At 36.6% G+C, this 23,321-nt stretch overlaps 1 protein-coding gene across 1 annotated transcript in view; it reads left to right on the top strand.

Moving 5' to 3' along the window:
- The window catches only part of LOC122140841 (ephrin-A3-like), an 84,680-nt gene extending 61,743 nt beyond the window's left edge, over window positions 1-22,937 (top strand). Inside the window, exons 2-4 of the mRNA XM_042745990.1 lie at window positions 16,660-16,727; window positions 18,650-18,721; window positions 22,726-22,937. Of these exons, the coding sequence (XP_042601924.1) occupies window positions 16,660-16,727; window positions 18,650-18,721; window positions 22,726-22,844 (259 nt within the window). The 3' untranslated portion in view covers window positions 22,845-22,937. The remainder of the gene's footprint in view (window positions 1-16,659; window positions 16,728-18,649; window positions 18,722-22,725) is intronic.
- The last annotated feature ends 384 nt before the right edge of the window (window positions 22,938-23,321 follow it).

Below are 23,321 nucleotides of genomic sequence, written 5' to 3'. Positions count from 1 at the left end.
GGGATATGTTTGTGTTTGGGGTATTTTGTATTTTATTTTATAATTTGGAATCTTGGGAATCTGAAAAAAAAAAAATCTAAATATTGAGAAAATCACCTTTAAAGTTGTCCAAATGAAGTTCTTAGCAAAGCATATTACTTATCAAAAATTAAGTTTTGATATATTTACAGTAGGAATATTACTAAATATTTTCATGGAACATGATCTTTACTTAATATGCTAATGATTTCTGGCATAAAAGAAAAATCTCTAGACTTTTGACCCATACAATGTATTATGTTGGTATGGGTCAAAAATATAATTAAATACACTATATATTAATTTTAAACTATTATATTTATTTAAATTATAATATATTTTATTTCAATTATATGTAATTCTATATTATAATATATATATATATCATTAAAAGGAAAACTCTAGTACTCTCAAAAAAAAACAAAAAAAAACATGCGCTAATTAATCTCACAAGAAGGCATCAGCACACATAGCTTCATCTGCGCCCTGCACCTTTCCTTATGACCTAAAAATGTCTAGTTATGAGACACTAGGTTCATGTTGTAACGTATGGGAACAAAAGATGCGTGTAGTATGATCAGCTATGGTCAGTATCAAAACCCAGCAACAGGTATATTAGTGGAGGGGAAACCCACTGTAAACTATAAAATTAGTAAGCAGATGAGAACATGGTTGTTGTTGTTGTGTTGTTTTCTTTGCATTCTATGCTAAATATTTCTGCATTTTTTTTTTTTCATTGCAGTACAGTAGAGTACAAAGTGATAGTAACCCTCAATGATGAAAGGAATTGAACCCACAAAAGCCATAATTGAACTATTTTGGAGATGTCAAAAGCAGTTGAGCACTGTTTTATTTGGTGGTGTTTTAAATGCATTTTGAACAGCTTTTACATCGTAAGCACTATGATGTTGTCTAGGTCGGCACTCATTAGGTTTTTTGAACAAAGACTATTGTTTGACAGGTGGGACTGTAGGTAAGTAGAGTAATTAACACTGTTTAGATTAGATGAGCTAACGATGCTTTTCACACATGTGTGTTGTGCATTTGCATGTATGTGTGTGTGTTTTGTGTAGCATATGTGAGGAGGATCATCATTTGGTTTTCTTTTGTGCAAAATTGAAAAGGGGGAAGAAACAGCTGTGCCAAGGAAAACAAAGAAACTCGCAGAAAGTGGATTTGTGCAACGCATCTAAAATCTGTAATATTCTTTCTTTTAATTTCTTAGTGTATTTATAGTTTGTACTGTGGCATTAAGTATGACACATCTAATGTACCTGTATTTCTTAAAGGGAACAGTTCACCCCAAAATGAACATTTGTCATCATGGTACTCTTCATGTGGTTTCCAAACGTGGTATGACTTGACTTCTTAGAACGCAAATATGTTTTTCCCTTATCGGCTGCTTTGACTTTCCCACAAAAGAACAAAAGTCATACAGGTTTGGAACCACATGAGGGTGAGTAAATGAGACAGAATGCTTATTTTGAGTAAACTATTTCTGTAAAGTCAAGCAGATGATGTTAGACTTCACACAACACCCAAAGCAATAAAGATCCCGACAGTGGAGCTGAGCAGACAGATGAGGGCTTTTTTAGATGAAGACACCAGCCTAGCACAACACTAACCTCAACAACCCACTAGCACCTTGATTTATGTCTTCCTGCCTGATACAGTGCTTCAGAAGTAGCCACAACAAACACAAAGCACCCGATTACATGTGTTTCTGTGTGGAGTGCCACATCTGTGATTATAACCCTGTGGCTCGTGATTCTTCACTCAAACAGGCAGGAACTGCTCGTGTGCTTCTGGAGGGTCTCTAGCAAGGCTTATGCTACTGGAGTTACTCGCTGATTAGCCATTGGGCAGAGACTGAACTCGAATTTGCTTTGGGGTTTCTATTGGCTCCTGAACTAATAACCCATTTGCTGGATCCTAGGGTGTGTGTATATATAGGGTCTATACACACACGGTGCACCATGTGCTTTTCTCAAACTGTAATGTCTTTGTCATCAAAAATATATCCCCAACCGCCCCAGCGTGCACAGAGGCTGCTGCTTGTTTGATGTTGAACGTATGCGCTCAGGGGGCGGCAGTCATTTGCCACGAGCAACAAACATATTGCGTCATTGCAGCAGCCTGCGTCGTATATAACTGGCCCAATGCGAGCGGGCGAGGTTTACTTTCAGTAGTCGCTGAATTTATGGGCCATTTAGGGTTTAGTAGCTTGATTCATTGCGAAATCCTAGCGCTAATGCTCCTGGGGCAAGTAACGCTCTGGCCCCTGAGGTTCCCCTTAGGGGGTGTGGGTGATGACAGCACCCAGACAAAGGATTCACTGTCGGATCCCACTCACACACACATCGACACAGGAAAGCAGTATGTTTACATTAATCATCGTGCAAATGTGATTCAAAAGGGGATTCTCGGCAGTCTTGTGTCTGCTTTTGCTTCGTTCAGTTTTGTTTCTCGCAGAAATGAGGCTTGCATTTCAAATGCAGAAAAAATTCTTGCAGAGTAGGGTTTTAATTCTAAAATCTTGTCACTTTTGTTGAGCTGTGTAGCGAAGAGAGGGAAGCTATAATAGAATAATAGTGATTGTGAGAGTTTAAAATAAAAAGTAAAGTCACATTGTGTAACGATGTATACATATATAGGTAGGAATTTTGAGAAAAGTGAGTATAGCCTATCAAAGTCTGTCGCAGCAAGAAAATTGGCAGTTATGAGATATAAAGTCATAATTTTTTAGATATGAAGGCAATTTAAAGAACCAGGCACAACTTACTATTAATTAATAATTTAAAAAGAAATAAAGTTGCAATTGTGAAGTAAAATATTATGTATATACACTACTGTTTTTAAGTAAGCATTAATTACTACAGATTTTACATAATACATGTGTGTGTGGGTAATATATAGATATTCAAATAAATTCTATTTCTATTCATCCAAGAATCCTAAAAAAAATGATCACTCGTTCCACAAAAATATTAAGCGAGCCACACGCATTTTGTTTGCAAATGTTTCTTGGCACATCAAATCAGGGCATATTAGAATAATTTCTAAAGAATCAATGTGGCACTGAAGGACTGGAGTAATGATGCTGAATTCAGCGTTGCCGTAACCGTAATAAATTACATTTTTAAAATATATTAAAACATAAATATTTTATTTAAATTGTAATAGTATTTCCTGTTTTACAAGATATTTGATAAAAAACCCATGCAGCCTTGGTGACCGCCACATAAGAGACTTGTCTCAAAAACATAAAAAAAATCTTAACTGACTTCAGACTTTGATGAATTTGGTAGTGTATAAGTAATTAATTTTTAATAAACATAATTGTATATACAGTCACATTGTGAGATATAGAGTTTGAAACTGGGGGAATGTCTTATTTTGAGAAATGAAATTGATTTTGTGAGATATACTGGTGCAATTATGAGAAATAAAGTTCATTTCTTAAACTCTTAAATCTAAAACTTAATCACCTTTAAATCTAAAGCACACATGCTAACCGCATTTATCCTGTCTCCATGGGTAATTTTCTAACACACACTTAACTTTTGGCATGAAAACCTAGTTATGCCACAGCTTCCGTTAGCATACATTTGGAGAGAGCAAATGAATCCTCAGGGATATGTAAACAAAGGCATCCCTGGGATGGTTTTGGTGTCCCAATAGTCCCAAAGAAAATCTGCAAATAATAGGACATGATCACATTAAACTCCAACATTGCAAATCAAGCTACGAAGCTCTCACCTGATTTCACAAGGTCTTCAGAAGCTTCGCATCTCGAGCCGTCCTAGTTACAAAAAAACTAGCCCAAAAACCCCCGTTAATTTTCAAAGTTGTAGGTGTCTAGCTTGGCAAACCCTGGCTAATTTACCAGCGCCATTACCAGTTTCGCTGAACTAAGAGAGGAACATTGCACCCTCTGACCTATTTGTACTTCTCAAGAGCCATTATAGACAAATGCCTCTCCCCTCTCCTCTCACTTGATGAAGGACACTGACCCTCTGATGGGGGCCTTTATTTGAATGTGAACCTGATAGCACCAATCTTTCATTGGCAGACAGATCCCCACCTCTATTTTTCCCAGAATGCCTTAGGGAGTACGGTTTAGGTTTGATGTAGAATGGATTTGTAATGGGGGAGTTATAATCGTGAGGGGTTCGTGTTAGCTGTGTGTGGTGAACCGTACATTCTCTAGTTCAGTGCTGTAGAGAGAGGGAGGGGTGACGACAGACAGAGAGAGTGTCGGAGACGGTTTGTAAATTTTTAATTTATTTGGATGCAGAAGCGGCAGCCACTGTGTCCTGGCCTCATGCACTAACGCTCCGGCTATGTCTGACTCGCAACCACAAGCACCATCAGATCCGATGTGTGTTCGTGTACGCATGCGGCGCTTTGGTTATTGTGTGACAAAGTGTAAAATAATTACTACAAGCTTTCTGGTTGGCTGCTCTAGCTCTCGGGGGTGTTTGAACAGATTATTTTAAAAGGTTGGGTTATGTGTTTTTATGATACAAGATCAAATTATCATGGGGTATAGAGTCGGCCTTACAATTGAAGCTCCCATTCGAAGGAAGAGACGGGTTGTGTGTTGTGTATGCGCATGAACAAGACATTTAAGCACATTAGATATGTAGCGGAATTACTCTCTTGCATTAGTTTAAATCATGTTAATCTGTAGTTTTAAACACTCTCTAAAAGGTCTTAAATCATGTTAATCTGTCTGCTGCTATAGCATCATTACGCTCTGAAGTTTTTAAACAGGTTTTTGGGTTTTTCCCACTTATTGACCCTTAAATGGATGTGCGGATATAGGAATTTTTTTTTAGGGGGGGAATAGTTCAAATCACAACGTAGGGTAGATTAAAATCTTCTTCTCCATGTGACCAACCAAGGCCTAATACTTGACTTCATGAGGTATGGTATATCGCTCACTATGAAAGGAGTATAGGGTTGCAAAAAGGTGGAAAATTTCCAGTAAATTTCGTACAAATTTCAGAAATTTTGGAAACTTGCCCGGATTTTTTTAGTATATTACAGGGATTTTGGAAAGAGTATCATGAAATTTACAGGAAATTTGCCACCCCTATTGCCAACCCTAAATGAGTATGAATTCGCTGACAATTCATTTACTGTGGAATCTCACAAAATATGATCCATGATCACATCATCATCAGGTGAAAATATAAAGAACATTATGTTGTCTTTTGTAATTTTCCTAATTTCCCTGTTTAATTCATTCATTTATTTATTTATTTATATGGGAATTCTTTTTCTTTTTGAGTAAAATATGACTAACAATTTCCTATGTGACTTTAACATTCAGTATGGGTGCACAATATATTGATATGATAATGGTTATTAGCTAATATTAGAGGTTTTGTTTATTTGATTATCCCCCCCCCCCAAATTGTCTAATATCCCTCCCCCCTGGATATATCTGTCATAATTGGAAAAACAACTCCCCTCACATTTCAAAAAATCCATCCCCTGAATCCCCCTCAATCCCCCCCCCAAAACTGCCACAAAAAAAAAAAAAAAATCTAATCGCGTAAATATAAAAAAACACAAAAAAAAAAAAAAAAAATAATCCCCTAAAAACAAAAAACAATATCCAATCCCCCAAAAAAATCTTGTAGTCTTTATAATCTGTAAATACTACTTATGTAGCTACTACTTATTTAATTTTTTAGCAAATTTCAAAATTATATCTATTTTCCATACTTTTACATTATAATGATAGATTTTTGTTTTTAGTGTTTTTTTTGAAGATGAGCACATAAGGTTCACAGAGATGCAAAATATTAGATTTTTGCTGATATCAGATAGGCCGATATTTTTAAATAATTTTTGCCGATAGTTGATGCCAATACCGATAGTTATTTCCTTTTGTTTTAAAACAACAAGTCTCTCCTTTGCAGAAATTATAAACAAATTATTGTTGACTGTCTTACACACTGGACACATCATTCTGTACGTTCTAAAATTAAATGCGGCAATCCAAAACTGTAAATCTAATCATCATTCAGGCAAAAGTTTGCTTCAAGAATGACCACACTGCTGACGTGGTCTTATTTCTAGCACACTCTGAGCACAGTTTATGAGTTATTTGTTTATATCGGCAAAATATTTTTTTTCAAATCAGCTGATGCCGATGTTTACCTTTTAAAGGGAAGGCATATCGGCGAAATATTTTTCAAATAGGCTGATGTTTACATTTTAATCCTTTATCGACTGACTCTGATAACATTAAGATTTATCGTTCCATAGTATTATAGTATTTTTTTGGATATATATAATAGTGCATCCCTAGCAATCACATTGTTCAGGGTGCAGAGGTTAGCATCATCATAATGCCTTTTCTTTAACATCTGAATCAGGCAGTCTCTCTATCGCCTCGTCTCTCACTCTAGAAGAGGAGAGGAGAGTTAGAGCTAACACCTCCGTGTGTCAGACTTCCTGAAGAGAGTGGCGGCTCCCCATCGGCATTGTTCACTTAAACGACAGCGCTGCTCACTCTATGCTCTTGAACAGATCACAGTGTTGGGTCTACTGTAATTTGTCCTGCCATAAAAAGCCCCCCCCCCCCCAGCTCTTGGAGAGTGAACGCGTGTATATGCGCTACTGTAAGAGCTCAGCTGGGGATGAGACGTCCCCTCAAGCATGAATATTACAAACTTAGAAATGTTTGATACAATTGATTAGCACTGTAATGTTCTCATAATGACATCTCTACAGTCTACACAGAACTGGTATTATATTGATTTACACCGTGTGCATAAAATGTTTTGTTACTTTATTTATACAGTATGTGCTTATACAAGATTTCTTTTCCCATTCTTCATACAAATCCACCATCAAGTTAAAGAAGCTTTGTGTCCTTTTTCAAAATAAATACAAGATACAAAATTAGCTGGATATGAAGTGAAATGCATCCTATTGAAAGCACACAGATCTTTTTTAGTCTCACTAAGAGAAAAAAGAGAAGAGGTTAAGGGTGGAAGAACGTGTAGTTTTCCATGTCCTCTATGACAAAGCTCTGGCTAATGCTTTTTCTTTTGAACAAAACGTGTCGAGATTAGAAAACCCGGGCTATCGTTGGTCCCACGGAAGACAAACAAACATGGAAAAGGTCACATACTCCCTAGCATGTTTCAGACGTCTGTTGAGGTGTGAGTTTGTGGGTGGTATTATCGGTGAAAAGTATACTTATTCACTTATTTAAGTGGCCATATGAGCCTACATTTCAGTTTTCTAAAGCCCTGACTTTCTGAATAATGTTGATTTGAATGCAGTCTACGATAGAGTTGGCAACAGACATTCTTTAACCTGCTGAAGAGAGAGCATATTTTAACGCAGAATAAAAGAATGTCCATGATATTCCAATCATCTGACAATGTTCTGAGAAAAATCACTGAGTTTCATTTGACAAAAAAAAAAAGGGGCCGTTCGCATGACAGTGACTTTGGTTGTGAGTCACTGTATTATTGATTGTCCTCACAAAATAGAATGTATTGCTGTAAATATTTGATTATTTTGTTTTTATTTTAGGCCGATGTCACAAGTGTTTTTTTTTTTTCCATTTTGAAAAACAAATGCTGTTCCAAAACTTAACAGAGACGTGAGGCGCAAAAACATGTCTTTATTTGCCATTTTATATACATGTGCAGCAGTGCAATAATGATATTGTTTTCATAAACCAAATGAATATGAATCAAACTTCAAGTTGCTGTATATGCTTCAAGGCATCTTCTAGTGCATCATTATACTGGTAAGAGAACAGAACATGAAAATTTCTAATACAGAGAAACAAGTTAGTGTTTTTTTAATAGCAATAATAATCATGGATTGCTTTACTGTTATTTATAACATTAGATGATTAATTTTTTTTTTTTTTTTTTTTTTTTTACTAATACTCTTTTTTGTTTGCCTATGTATCACGATTATTTTTTATTATTTTTTGTGATTTCTAAATGGGAAACAAATTTTATACATTAAGTTTAATAGTAATTATTATTATATATTATTTAATTTTATATTTTTTTGGCTTATTTATCTCTATTTGTTAAGCTTGAAATGCAACCGAATTCTCACTTGAAAATAAAATGGCTATATATAAGTAATTTACCAAACAATATATTAAATAAACATGTTTTCTCTTGAATGCACAGCCTGATTAATGGCATTATTAGGCACAGTTGTTCTTTATAGCAACAGTTCCTATTGGTTTCCCCATTGGTAGTCAAATTGTTGTTTTATATGAGTCAGATCTGATTGGGCAGTGTGTTTTTTGTCGGTTGCGGTTGACCGAATGAAGCGAGAACTCGATAAAAACTGGATCAGCCATTCATTGAGAAGATTAAATTTTGGAGTCGTCCACTTCTTTCAAAAACTCACATGAACACTTGCAGGAGAGCGCAAAAAAGCTGCCAAGATTTCTTTCAAATGTAATAGAACAACTTAATTTGTCGGTACCTCACACAAAGCTATCATAAAAACATGTCAGAACACTTGTACAAGTCCACTTTTATGTTACTTTCTGCCCATCCAGTTTTGAAGCTGTGAAAAGCTTCAGCTCCCTGTAATTACCACATGACCAGAGCGCCAGCGACAATTCTTTAAAATTGTTGCATCTTTCTTCTTTTGTTGCATAGAAGAAAAAGAAGTGTTCCAAATAGGTTTGGAACGCATGAAGGTGAGCTGAGGATGACAGAATTTTCATTTTTGGCGTGAACATCTATCACCATATGTGTGTGATTGTGGCAGGTCCTGTAATAAAAATAACCTCATGTGCTGCTGTTTATTTCTGAGAAGTACAATACATTACAGCATCATTAGTGTCTCACATCAGTTTTCTTAATGCTCTTCAGTGTACTTGTTCTATGGGTGAAGTGTTACGCAACTATAGGTCTGCCCCATGACACCCACAGATGAGAGAGAGAGAGAGGAGAGAGACCGAGAGAGAGAGATGGAGCGCTCTCCAGGGGATGTGCACATGTATTGATACGTGTGAAAACGGATCCCCTACATGGTTTTTCCCTCTTCATCTCTGTTTTCTCACTTCCCCATTTCTTGCTGTCTCATCATCATTCTCTTTTCAGTGGGAAGGAAAACCTTGGTAGTTAGAAGGCAAAGCGTGAGGGAGGGAGAGATAGAGAAAGGCAGTAGATGAGGAATAAAAGTGATAGATAGACGCAAAACGTATGCCAGCTAATAATAATCTGAGGATACAAATTGAACAACAGCCGTCAGCAAAAATGCTTCAGGCCAAGGCTCACACTACCGCTTTGCGTTAACAACGCAAAAGGTTTTGTTGGTTTCATTCCAGGAACATACATATGACTCCACATGTAATGCCTGTAAGTCGCTTTTGATAAAACCATTTTTTTTAATGCGTAAAATGTAAATCGGCATTAGCATCAATGGTTCATGTATCAATGTAATCGTTCAGACCATTGCTCCATTACTGTTGATATTTATTACTCTGCTGTGTGTCTGTTAATATTACACTGTGGGAGATTCACTTGCCTGACAAACAAAGTACCACAACTATTACATGCTATACTACTACCAATTCCAGTACATACAAGCTTCATACAGCTGACACTGATTTAGCCACTTGGCCAACCTTTAAACCAACTGCATTCACCACATCTAACAGCCTTTTAAACAGCTCTATAAAGTGTGATAACGCTCAGATATCCAATCCCGAACTATTTCGTTTAGCCCACACCAGCTCCACAACAGTCATTATATGTTTTTATCATCCACAACTGACAGCTCTGTTCACAGTTTGCTTCTGAGCTTTAAACATTGCAAAAATGGTTATCTGACGCAGTCTTGCTGTCTATTACTGTGATGGATTCCCTGGAAAAGGTTAAAGCTATAACACACAGAAAATTCACTCCCGGGGGGCAATCCGCGAATGATTCACATGGTGGTGGATTAGAGAACAGCGGTGAGAGAGAAATGAGATACAAGAGAGAGAGAGGGAGATTCTTGCTACTGTATCTACCATACATAATCTAAAGAATCCAAAAAATGACTTACATCTGCAGTGTTAATGGTTGAAACTTGAGAACCGCATCTTTCTTCTAAAACACTTTGGTACAAATTGCTTTTAACTGCACCTACTGTGGTTCTAAGTGGTCGTTGTTCACACTTAGCGATCTGCAGCAACAAGTGGCCTCAAGTCATTCATTTTCAATGAGGGCTGGTGATTTGAGTGATAACAGCATTGTCAATTTTGGTGTGGTTGAGCAATCTGAGCTGTGTTACTATATGCACATAGTAGTGATGTCAATGCGGTTAGTTACTACGAATGGTTATAAAAAAACCTTTTTATGATAGTTTTATGGTGCGTTTTGTCATTTTTACATGCTTCAGTTTCATATAGAATAATCGGTTTAAGGAAAAATTACCCAGTATACAATTTTTGCAGACATCTCATAGGCTTTTGTTTTTATTGCTAGATTTTTTTCTAGATGGTTTGACGTCCACGTTTTTGAAATGGTTTCAGTACAGCAGGAGGAAAAAAATCAGTTATTCTTTAAAATAAGATCAAGTAGAATTCAAATTAAATATGATTTAAATTAATTCCCATTACAATTTTGTGGCCCTAAACTATAGGCAGGCCTTTTACACATTACTATAAAGTACAATTCCATACCAGAGCCCAAACGTAAATTCAGTTACTATTTATTTGTAAACTCTTATAAATCACAAACTCCAAAAAAAAATTAATAACTAAATGTATGCGCAAGCATTGTTTTCAAATACCTTCTAAATTATAAGATTTTCTAGTTGATGTTTAAAATATACAGAGGTGCTGTCCTAACTGTTGTATAAAAGATTTATTTAAACTAAATGAAAAAATTAAGACATCCCTAACCAGGTTAAGTAAAAATTAATGAAGTAGTCTAATATTTCAGCAACAGAGCCCCAACTTTAAATTTAAACTATGCAAATAATGAGCAGTAGACACGAGTGATGATGATGACTTTGTGCCGAGGTAATGCAATGCTATGTGACTTTTGTTTACTAAGCTGTTTTAATGACGTCTTTCCGCGGTTGAAACAATAATTGAGTGATTACTGGTAAGGATGTTTAATTCATGTGGTATTTTGCGTTAGAACTAGTTATAAGAGGAAGGGATTGATCGCACTCACTCGTAACAGGCGTTAGTATACAGCGATCTGTAGCACCATGTCAAAAAGATCCAAAACGGAATTTATTGTCTGAATTTCCTGAAAAAAAAAAAAATGGAAAGATTTGTTTTCGGTTACACATTGTATTACCGAACCGAAAGATCCATTACCAGAAAATTGGTCGTTATGATTACATTGTACTATGACATGCCCCCCCGGCAAATATTCACTGATCACAAGAAATCACACGTTATTTCTGTAACAGCTCTAGACTTGGCAAAATACCTAGTCAACGTGAATGACCCAACATTTTTGGCCGATCAGAAAACACTTCGCGTCGCTGCTTTTATGTTTTTGGGTTGATGAACATGACATTAGAGGGCAGAGAACTGGGACAGAAGTGTAAATTTCAAGTGGGAAGTAGTTAGCCAAATAGTCTTTAACGTAGGTCAAACCTAAGCTCTTACTACCCTTTTTTTCATCTTTACCATAGCCAATTTTTCACATTTTAGAATCATAAATATAGTCATTGCCAGTCATGAAATAACAAACGAAGGTTTGGAATTACGTAATGTTCAAACAAAATAAAGAGGAGTTTTCTTTCAAATTTGAGTGTCTTTGTCCTAGGGACATTCAATCAAACTAACCCTATGAGATGCATCCTGGGACATTCCTTTAGTATCTTTATTAAGCTATTTTCCTCATGGGAGCTATTGGCTGGTTGCTCACACTTGTGACATTTTAGTCTTTTATTCCACTTGTTGGGGACATTTGGTCCCTGCAGTGTAGATAAAACCTGACCAAACACACACACACCACACACACCCAGCTCAACAGCATCATCCTTCAGGAAGTGTCAAGTACATCAGAGTTCACAAGTTCTGCGCCTCATCTGTACCCAGTCTAATCCTTGTGTTGCCTGCACCTCATTTCATCTTTTCCTCACTCTTTCATCTTCTCCCTTTATCTATTCTCTTTTCCACTCCTTGCCTGCTCAACTCTCCCTAAAATATAGCAGCTTTGAAGCATCCCTCCCCAAAACACACTGCATGACAAAAAAATCGTTTCATTCCGTCTGCCATTTGTTGCGAGCAAGAGTAGAGAACCAACCCTAATCAAGGATGTGATTGCCATCTGTTGTGTATTGCTTAAAAGGCTAAGAAAGACACTGATAAAAAAAAGCGGGGGGAAAAACAGTCTGTAGGAAAAAAGAAAGGCAGATTCGTGTGAGTAAAAAGAGGAGGAGCGAAGCTATAATAAAGAGGACAAGTGAGATAATGCGCATTGTAGAAAGCCAAAAAACATCTTCGCAGGTGTAGTAGTACAGAAAGTGTGATAAAAAAAAGAGAGCAAGGAAGTGTGGAAGAAAGACCACAGAAACGAGGAGGACAGAAACGGGGTTAGCGGAAGCGGAATGGAGAAGGAGTGGGTGACATTTCTGACCCCTCGTTTTGTAATTGACTAATAATCTCCTGCGGGACCTGGCCTAGAAGAGAGGAGTGTGTGTATTAGCACGTTTGTTCTGTGTGAGTCTGTGAGCCCGACAAAGAGAGTCAAATGAGAAGGGCCGCCACTGAATGAAAATCAGCCCCCTGTTTGTTTGATCAGTGCCTCGCACGCATTTAGGCATGAAAAAAAGATCCGTTTGAAGGTGCTGTGGCAAAGCATTTTGAAATATAACTGCTTTTCCGTTTCAAGCAGGACTTATACGTTTTAAAAAGGTCAATTGGATAAACTCTACACACTAGTCCTCCATTTTCCTATCTGGTCCATAAGACGAAGTCCAAAGAATATGAACAGTGATCCCACTCGAATAGCAAAAACAACACTGTACTCTTTATGGTAATGTTTGTCTGTTTCTCTTTTTTCCCTTCCTTCCTTACTCTCTCTTTCTTTCAGCGTTGCGGACGAGAGGGCTACACCGTAACAAGTCATTAAGCGTTAAACACGACTAACCTGAATACATCTAGGCTGTCCACCACTACAACCAGAGTCAGCGGGAGGCTCGCTAGAGCGTTGGAGTGTGGCTGAAAGCAGTAACGAATTCTCGATATATGGTCAGTTACCTTACCGGTATCTAATCGCACCTGAGCCGACGCCGAGAGGGCTTCAAAACGCTGGGAGTAGCAACCGACCACATGCACAACCCAAAACCAACACAGCCAATTTTAACTTCGTCACAAAGGGAGAAAATTCCAACGTACATCTACAGCGCAATAATCGAGCCTCGCTCCGGCTAATGAATTTCAACGTATGGTCATGGAGAGAATACTTACTATAATATGATGAGTATTAATGTCGCTTTCTAACCATTATTTGTTTTTACAGTTATGTGTGTATTTTGTCATGAGGGTTTATTTAGGACAGAGCTATCAGAGATCAAAAACCTCTAATCTTATATCTCACTGATGTTGAAGATTCTGTTGATTAAGAAAGGAAATAGTAATTTCAAAAGTTTAAAATCATATACATTCACGTCCTTCATTATCAGTTACCTAATAAAAGGGCCCTGTGTTATTGTAACTGAGTTTGGGGCGACATGTACAGGAGGGATATAGGTGAATGCAACTGTGCACCCTGTGGGTCCGAAGTGGGCGGTGTCTATCTGAGTCCATACTTTTAAGAATCGTTTTTTAGTATTTAGATAAGTTTTGATTTTTTTGCATTTTCCATGTTGATTTGTAGGGTTGTTAAAGTTTTAGTGTGTTGTTTGTCTTTTTTTAGGTTATCTTTGTTTCAGTTATTATTTTACTGCATTAACTGAATGTTGCTTTGACAATAGCTGAAGTAACTAAGTTTGTTTTGTACTTGATGATTTAATTGCAGTTAAATTTTAATTTCAGTGTTTTTTAGTTCTTTTAGGTATTCAATATAATAATTAACCCACTGCTAGTATATTCACATGACCGAGCCAAAATAGAAAGTAAACTAAGTTTCAACTTAACAAATTAAATAAGTAAGCTTAATAAGTACCTAAGGGTTCCGATCCAAAGGAAAAAAAATATAATTTGGTGAGACAAAAAAAATTGAATGTTTGCAATAAATGGTTTTGCAAGTAAAGCAAACTGGTTTTCAATTGCCTCCTCAAGAAGAAGGAAAGGACTCCCCCATTTTGGAGAATTTGCTCACAAATAGAATGTAAATGTAGAAGCCGTGTGGGGAAGGCCATTGGTATAAAATGTAATAAATCACACATTGAAGAATTAAATTTTTGCTAGACAATCTTCGGACAGATGCTTCATGCTTAAACAGCATACTAGAACCAGCTGGAAGGTGAGAACTAGGACTTAATCAGAGTAAATAAATCAGTGGACATGGACTCCAAAGTATAATCTTGAAAATTTTTGATCACATTAGGGAAATATGATCAGTAAGTGGAGTTGGAGCATTAAAATGTTTAGGAGGATTGGTTTTCTAACTAACAATAAGAGTTTATACTCGGGACCAGTCGGTACGAATCGTGTGCAACAGTCTGCCAAATGGAAGACAAGAGAGAACGGGTTGCAATCTACTAAATGTTTTCATTTACAACTTTTTATGCTAGCATTCCCCAAATTTGCATACGAGTAATGTGCATTTAATTGGTGGACGCACTCTATACACAAAAATACTTCAGACTTGGTCCGACAGTTTTGTAAAAACACAGCCAACCATAGACTGTATCTGGGGGCAAACGTTGCAACACTTACTAAATTGGAGTTCTGTCAAACAAATTTTTCAGGTGACAGTCGAAATTAATTTTCTGTTGGGATTGACAGCTGGACCCAGGATGTGGTCCCATAGAGCTTAACGTGTATTTTAACATAATTCAATCCTTTAGAACGGTTATTTAGCTGGCAAGTTCAGGTTGCAGTAGAGCTTAAACTTTATCCATAAACTCTCATGGACAGAAAAGGTTATGTACACAGGAATAGGCATACGACTGAGCAGATGGAGGTTTAGGGTGTAGGGCATTTTTCCAAGGGCGGGCACTTGTTAGCAGCCAGTGGCCGTGGCAGGATCCTACTTTCATGAATGTGGCGAGTGTAGATGCCCGATCCTAGCATGGCCCTTCCTGGCATGGAGTTGTTTGTAGTTATGAATAAAAAAGGGAGTTGAACTTCTGTGCGTGGGAGCGTCATAATGTACAGGGTTACAGTAGAAGGCGGGTAACAGTTGCGGTTAAACAAAAGAAACGTGTGAATAGAAACAATTTGCGACCCCGTGATCGTCTTTAAAAGGCTGGTATTGGTACGGAAGTTGGTGGCTTTGACAGCAATGGTGGCGAGTTTATTTCAATACAACAAACAGTGTTTCATCTCATTTTTTAACCAAATCACAACGGAGAATAAGAAAAGCTCCTGAGGACAGTCCAACAAAATGCGCACTCCAGCAGACCATTTGCTCTCAAAAACTGCCTGTTGGTGTAAAATGGACGGCTTCGTCATCCAGAGGAGCTGTGTATCAGGTATTATGGCGTTATGGGCGGCCGCCGATCATCAGTCTTTCTGGCATTTGGGTCAATCACTACCCAATTAGAGTGCACTCGTTTTGATTGAAAACTTTTTTAAATGCCGGCTATAAACACCGAGTGTTAATAGAGCATTGCTAATGATGATTTTCTGATGCATGTCCCACCCTAATGCTAATAGTCGTCTTCATTAGTGCAGTCTGTAGGCAGGTTATTTAGCGATAGCATGACAACTATTTGGTATTGAAAAATGGTATCACACTCAAAACATTTCTATGATAACGTGGCCCATGTGTAGACATCAACCTGAATACAGGAAACGATATCTTTGTCTGAGCTCAGGGAGTTCATTTGGGGCCAATTCATCAATCACAGATGGTATCTGCAGTTTTTTCTTGTGGAAATGGATAATTAAATAAACGGTACACCGTATCTGTTTAGATCAATGTTATTTATTTAGTGTTTTTATCTCAGCAGAAGGAGCTTTGCCTTGGATACCTTAAAGGGACTGTACCGTTTGCTTGCTTTGCTCTTTTGAAATAAAGCGTAGAGACACTTTAAACCAGGCTGCTTACTCTCATTTTCATATGCAAAAGTTAGTTATTCTGTGCTCATTTACGTAAGGAAGAATTTAAAGGTACGTAGCGAAAACACAACTTGTTTAATTCTAATAATGGTCAGAGTAGGGATGGAAATGGTCACAAAATATTTCTGTCATCATTTACCATCAAGTTTGTCTTCATTTTGTTAATAATTTACACTCAAGTTGTTCCAAACAGTTTCTGGTACCCATTGACTTCCATAGTAGGGGAAAAATACTATGAAAAACATTCTTCAAAAAATAATCTTACAATCTTTAGGTTTGAACAATACAGTTTTTTTCACGTCTTAGTAAAGTTAGTTCAGGACGTGGGGTAAGTGTTAGTATGTACAGTCAATTAAATTCAGATCCTAAAAAGTGATGTCAGTGCATGTCATTGTCCAGGAGTTGGCAGTATGTTAATGTTTGTGCTGTCATGTGTGTTATTGCAGCCACACCAATCCCCATCACCATGGACACAGCTGTTTAAGACTGCGGGTGTTTGTCTGCTGTTCTACAGGTGAGTGACATCACACACACACAGAAACCAAAAAGCATGCAAACCACAAGTGAAGTTTGTGATGATGGTTTTAATGTGTGTTTGTTGTTGTGAGCAAAAAACTATGTTCAGAACTTAATGCTTGAAACACGTTCTGTGGCCTCTTTGATCACAGACGTGTGGAGAGCTCCTCTCATCCCCTGCTCTCTCTTTCAGTTTCTCTTGTCACACTTTGCTCTCTTTTTCTTTGATATCATAACAAATATCACAACACAAGTTTATTTACATTAATCACTGATAATTCCCAGTTACACGTGTTTATGTTTTTGTAAATGCTTTGTTTACATACTGTACATAATTATCTTTCAAGTTTGAATGAGTGATGTGTATAAAAAAAGAATAGCAAGAAAATGTGAATTTAATTTAAAAATGTAAACTCAATATTAAGGCGGTAAATACGTATATGCATTTTGCAAATATAAACAAAAGCATGCCATGCCATAGCAGGTTTTATTTTTTATTTTATTTTTTGAGTATTATAAAAACACTATATGAAAAAAACTGACTGAAAATTAGAAAATATTTTGCCCTAATTCCCTCTATATGAGTTTCACCAATCTTCATAAATGTATTTATTTATTTATTTATACTTAATACTAAGAAAAATTTCTAAGACCAGCTTTTTTTTTTAAATGCAAAGTCCATCTAATTTATTATCTTAATACAGAGTTTATGCATCACTTGTTCGAGCTTCTGCAAATTACCAAGATTTTATTGTTGTTGTTTTGTTATTTAATACAAGGACATTTGTTCATGTTTTTTAAAAGAATTGTTCCACCCAAAAATGAAAATTGGTAACATTTTACTGTAGGGACCAAGTCACACTAACATATAGTTGCTTATAATCATGCATATTACTAGCACACTGGCTATTTATTAGTTCTTATAAAGCACATATTCTGCATGACTGTTATTCTACCACCCCTTTATTTTACCCAATACCTAAACTTAACAACTAGCTTACTAAGCAGTAGTTAAGGGTTTATTGAGTAAAAAGTCACAGTTAATAGTTAATTAATATCGAAAATTGGACCTTAAACTAAAGTGTGACCTGAACAGTTTCTTTATCAAAACAGATTTGATGAAATTTAGCATTACAGTACATCACTTGCTCACTAGTGGATCCTTTGTAGTGAATGGGTGCCATCAGAATGAGAGTCCAAACAGCTGATAAAAACATAACAATAATCCACAAGTAATCCACATGATTTCAGTCCATCAATTAATGTCTGGTGAAGTCTGCTTTTTTTAAAATAAACAAATCCATCATTGAGGCTTTTTAATATTAAACAATTGCTTCTGACTGTAATCTGTAATAATTTGTTCTTCCAGTGAACAAAAGTACATCCCCTATTGCTCTCAAAACCATCAAAACCTCATTGACATATTTGTTTAGAATTGATGTTTGGACTGTTTTTCACATGTAAAATGTGCTTGATATGTACATATATCTCTCCTGATTCAGATGAAATGACTTCGACTGGAGAGAGCAATATTTTATGAATAGAGGACTCATTTGAATTTAAAAACATCTCTTGATGAATTTGTTTATTGCAAACGCAGCTTTTCGTTTCACAAGGTTAGTTGATGGACCAGAGTTGTGTGGATTACTTGTGGATTATTGTGATGTTTTTATCAGCTGTTTGGACTCTCATTCTGACGGCACCCATTCACTGCAGAGGATCCATTGGTGAGCAAGTGATGGAATGCTACATTTATCCAAATCTGTTCTGATAAAGAAACAAACTCATGTATATCTTAAATGGCCTGAGGTTGAGTAAATGTTAAGAAAATGTTCATTTTGGGGTAAACAATGCCTTAAGTGTCCAAATAGTCATTGGGACCACTGTCTACACTCAGATCATGTGTTTTCTCTGCTCCAGCCTCTAATGCAGATGACGACTCTAACCAGAGTCCACCTGACTACACTGTCACACCCAAACTACATGACATTGGTAAGTGAACACACACAAACATGTGAATCCTGCACAAACATTGGCTTTTAGTATTTAACACAAATGTTCATTTGCTCTCAGAAATATGTTTGTTTTAATCTGCCTCGTGAGCATCTGAAAATTCCTCATAAAAGCCAGGATGAACATTAGGCCAGATAACGTCCTGTGACCAGGCAGGATGGCCAGTAACAAACAAATGAATGCATTTATCCATTCTCTCATTTTTTGTTTTCTCATTCTTACTTAAATATTGTTTTTATTCTGAGAAATCGAGCTGTAAATGTGCAGTGACCATTATGAATGCATCTGAAATGTCCAGCGAATACCCAGAAACCCAAGTTTCACATCAGGTCCACAGGAAGGATCATCCAGACACACTGTGGGATGCACAGCTTGGCTCAACGCCCACATGCTCTTGACAAAACACATAACAAAAACAAATAGCTTGCACTTTACATTGCCCTAGGCATCCAAAAGCACTCTAGCAGTAGGTCTCTCTGTAGTGTGTGTGCGCGTGTAATGCACAGGCCATTAAAATGGAAACTGATTCTTGTATCCATTTATGAAACACACAAACCACATGAACAAATGACCCTCTGTTTGTACACAGACCCTCCTGCTTCTAAAGCTGTAGCAGTCTTGAAAACTAAGTTTTACTTTGTTTTCTGTCAACAGCTCCATAATACCATCATTTGTGCTGACGCTGCATTAAAACATTCATTCTGCTTAAGTCTGTGCATAGCACACATTATATAGTGCGTTCCAGTCAAGGATTATCTTCGATGAATCAGATATGATAAGATAGGGTTACGGATGTCAAAAAAAAAGCAATGGATAATCACTCTTCTGAAAAGACTTCCAAAGTTTAAACACAGTCTTAGAGACCCAGGAGACCTGATGTTTCTTATTTCAGCTTGCCAAGTCACAGAGAAAGAAGTTCTGTGCTAGTTCCAGGCAAAAAGGTGAAACAGCTAAAAGTTAAAGATTTTTTTTTTTTGGCTTTTTCCTCTTTATTTGGCTAAAAGGCTACTGTAGACATATCTATAAATAATTGACAAGTTGTTGGGTGACCATACAGCCTATTTTTCCAAGACATGTCCTGTTTGGGGTTTCTAAATTGCTGAAAATGTATGGGTTTTGGCTTTGTTTGTTTTTTTGTTTTTTGTTTTTTGTTTTATTGATGTGCTCTCTACAGTTCCTATACATTATATGTGCATGTATTTGCATTGCTTTGATCGTTCTCTGTAGATCCCACCTTCTTGCACACCTCCAATGGTCAATTATGTAAAAAGACTGCACACTATTTCTCAAATGACTTTTCATGCATTACCTTCAGCAAGTATTAAAAAACAATAGCAAACAAAGGCAAAATCAACCATTTTTGGGATGTTAGGAGATGGTGTCTAGGGATTGTGGTGAAAGAGATTTAGGCATATTGTATGTGGTGGGCATGAGTATTCAGTAAAAGTTGTATTTTATTGTTTCACCCTGTTGACCATTGTTGTGAGCCCAATTAATTGCCATTTTACACTGGCAAATTATGCTTCTGCTATTTTAATTATAAAATAGCACATTTCCTATACAGCCCATGCCACATTATTGATTTTGCATATTGTTTTGTGGTCATGAAAGTTAAAAAAAAACAATGGACAAAAAGCATATTGGTGTCCATCCAGTGTTTTTGTATGCAATATCACAAGAAAACTGGCTACTGGAATGTATTCATTTTATGTATTTTATGTATTGACAGTTCTCTCAAATGTGTAGAAAGTGCTGTTTATTTTTATTTAGCATTATGGCCGTTTTTCACATGAAATTCACACACTTAAAAAAGATACTGTTGTTTTTACAAAATAAAACTGGCAGCTGTGGTTGCCAGAATAATTCAGTAAAAAATACAGTAAAAAATGGTAAACTTTTTTACAGAAAATTTAAACTAGTCAATCCATCAGCCATTTTCTGCTGAATTAACATAACATGTCCTATCCCAATAAAAGGTGTAAAATCAAATAAATATAACTAAAAAAAAAAAAAAAAACCATAAGCAGCTTGGATTCACAGCTAGAACATTTTTGTTTTACTTATGCACTTTAAACAATTCTGGTACAGTGTTTGCATCAGCATTTATTGTCCAACGTCAAATCTGTGTCCTTAAGCAAACCTAGTTAGGGTATAAGACTTTATTTGTTTGACAGGAATGTTTTTCCAGACCCAGTAAAAGATGTTGATCCAGGAACACATCCTACTTTGTCACACACAGCGCAGAACCAGTCCAGTTGGATTTTTACCTACAAGCATCAACAATAACAAATTGCAGACATTTCCATAATGTGTTGACCCAGCTCCGCTGATACGTCCATTGAGCTGTGTGTATATGTTCAATCACGTCTACTATCACAGCAGACTGTTTAACCTCTGACTGCCGGAGCGTCCTTTATCAACATCCAGCATGGCTGCTGCAGATAAGAAATGTCACACATTCTTTGTTTATTTTCTCTCTGATATTCTTCTCAGTCTTCTCTCAATTATATCTCCTGTTTTAATAGATAAGATTTCTCTCTCACTATCTCTCCTCTTCTCTACTGCTTTTATTTCCTCTTTTCTCTGTCTCTCTCTTTCTAAGTGATTTATTTCATCATCAATAACCCTTGTAGAATGTTATAGAGCTTTGGGGCCAGTAATAATACAGGAACTGAATGGATGAGTTTTATCTTCCTTATATTTGGAGAAGACTGTGGGGAAACCATTACAGTTGCTGTAGGTAATGACATTACTCAAAGAGGAATCATTATTCCCCTGCTCCCTTTTGTCATTTGCTGATGTTTAGTAGGTGATAATTTAGCATCTATGTCAACGTCTAACTTTAAGGTACAACTTTTTTTCCTTTGGTTCCTGTTGCTTAATGGTAAATGCATGTGTTCTTGACACTGAGCCATGGTGCTCATGTGAGGTATGCAGGTTTGATTCCAGCTTAGAGTGATGTTCCCATCACATTCTCATTCCCTCACTCTTTTTTCAATCATTTCCAACCTTTCCATTGAATACCCTGCTGATAAGATTAGCCTAACATGATGGAAATATAAATAAACAGCTACAGTTAACATTTCTCATTGTGATTTTTAGATATACATCTGTATGATGTCACAGTCTTTGGATATTTTGTAATATTTATTTAGCCTTTTTCTTTATCAAACAGAATGGATGAGTCAGTCAGTGCATTTCTTTATCAAACAGAATGGAATATTGTTCATTTCAGTCTTGTTTTTGAAACATTTCAATTAGAGAATGGGATGTGGTATTGGTTTCCACCTCAGAGTACAACATAAAATCAGCAATTGTGAGAAAGTTTGAAATAAGAAATAAAATAATTTTGTAGGCTATAAAATCACATTTTATATACTACTATTCAAAAGTTTGGAGTCAGTAAGAGTTCAGTGTCACATGACCTTCGAAAGCATTCTAATATGCTAATATGCTTATTTGCTGCTCAAGAAACATTTCTTATTATCAATGCTTCACCATTTTTGGTGGAAACCATGATACTTCATAAATCACTGATAAGCTACTACTAAATATTGTAGGAACTTTTATTTTCTGTAAAGTTTGCTTTGCAATGATTTGTATCGTAAAAATGCTATACAAATAAACTTGAATTGAATTGGATTGAATAGAAAGTTCAACAATATTAATTTAAAACTTTTGTAAAATTATAAATATCTTCACTTTTCATTTGTCATTGATCAGTTTAATGCAATCTTGCTGAATTTAATGTATTAACTTCTTTAAAAAAAGGTATATATTTTTGAACATTTTACTCTGACCGGGCAACTTATATATAGTTTTTTGTAAACTTTTTATCTGTATAAAAAAAAGTTTTTTTTAGATGCTCACTAACTTTTTTCCTTCCTTCCTTCCTTCCTTCCTTCTTTTTCTCTTCTTTCTTTCTTTCTTTTCTTTCTTTTCTTTCTTTCTTTCTTTCTTTGATCTCTCTTTCTCTCTCTCAGACGAGTTTAACCCTGAGATCCCTAAACTGGAGAAGAGCGTCAGCGGCAGCAGTCCGTCTGGAGACCGACTGTTAATCACTGTGGCGACGCTTCTCCTCGCTGCTCTCCTCGTGTCCTAGCAACCGTCTCTCTCTCTCTCTCTCTCTCTGACATTTCTGAGCCAGCAGTCCCGAGCGCTCCAAGAAAAAGATCGTCTTTCGTTCAACCTGTGCGGGAGATTAGCCAATCAGAAACAGATTAACCACTAGTCGAGCCCTAAACGTGGGAGCTAATTGTAGATCTACCGCACCCAAATAGTGGCCTTTGTCTCCACAATTTTTTGGACCTTATGAATAAGGATGACATGCATTGATTTTAGAACTTGCCTTTGTGATGGAACGTTCACTCTTCTCAAACAAAAAAAAAAGTGAATCCGGTTAGACAGTGAGGTCTCTGCCTCTAGCTAGGTCTGTTCTCATCTTCAATGAACCTATCCAGACTGGGGCAGCTCTTTGAAGTGGACATTTTGGGGATTGACATGAGCTCAAATGCGTCATAGTGGTCAGTGCTTTGACCGCTGGATCTCAGCTGAGGGACTCAAGGAGTATTGGAGACCT

Source organism: Cyprinus carpio, chromosome B19 (assembly GCF_018340385.1).
Source record: "Cyprinus carpio isolate SPL01 chromosome B19, ASM1834038v1, whole genome shotgun sequence".
Taxonomy (NCBI): Eukaryota; Metazoa; Chordata; class Actinopteri; order Cypriniformes; family Cyprinidae; genus Cyprinus; species Cyprinus carpio.
The sequence above is the reverse complement of the archived record's forward strand: the minus strand, read 5'-3'. Positions and strand labels throughout refer to the sequence as shown.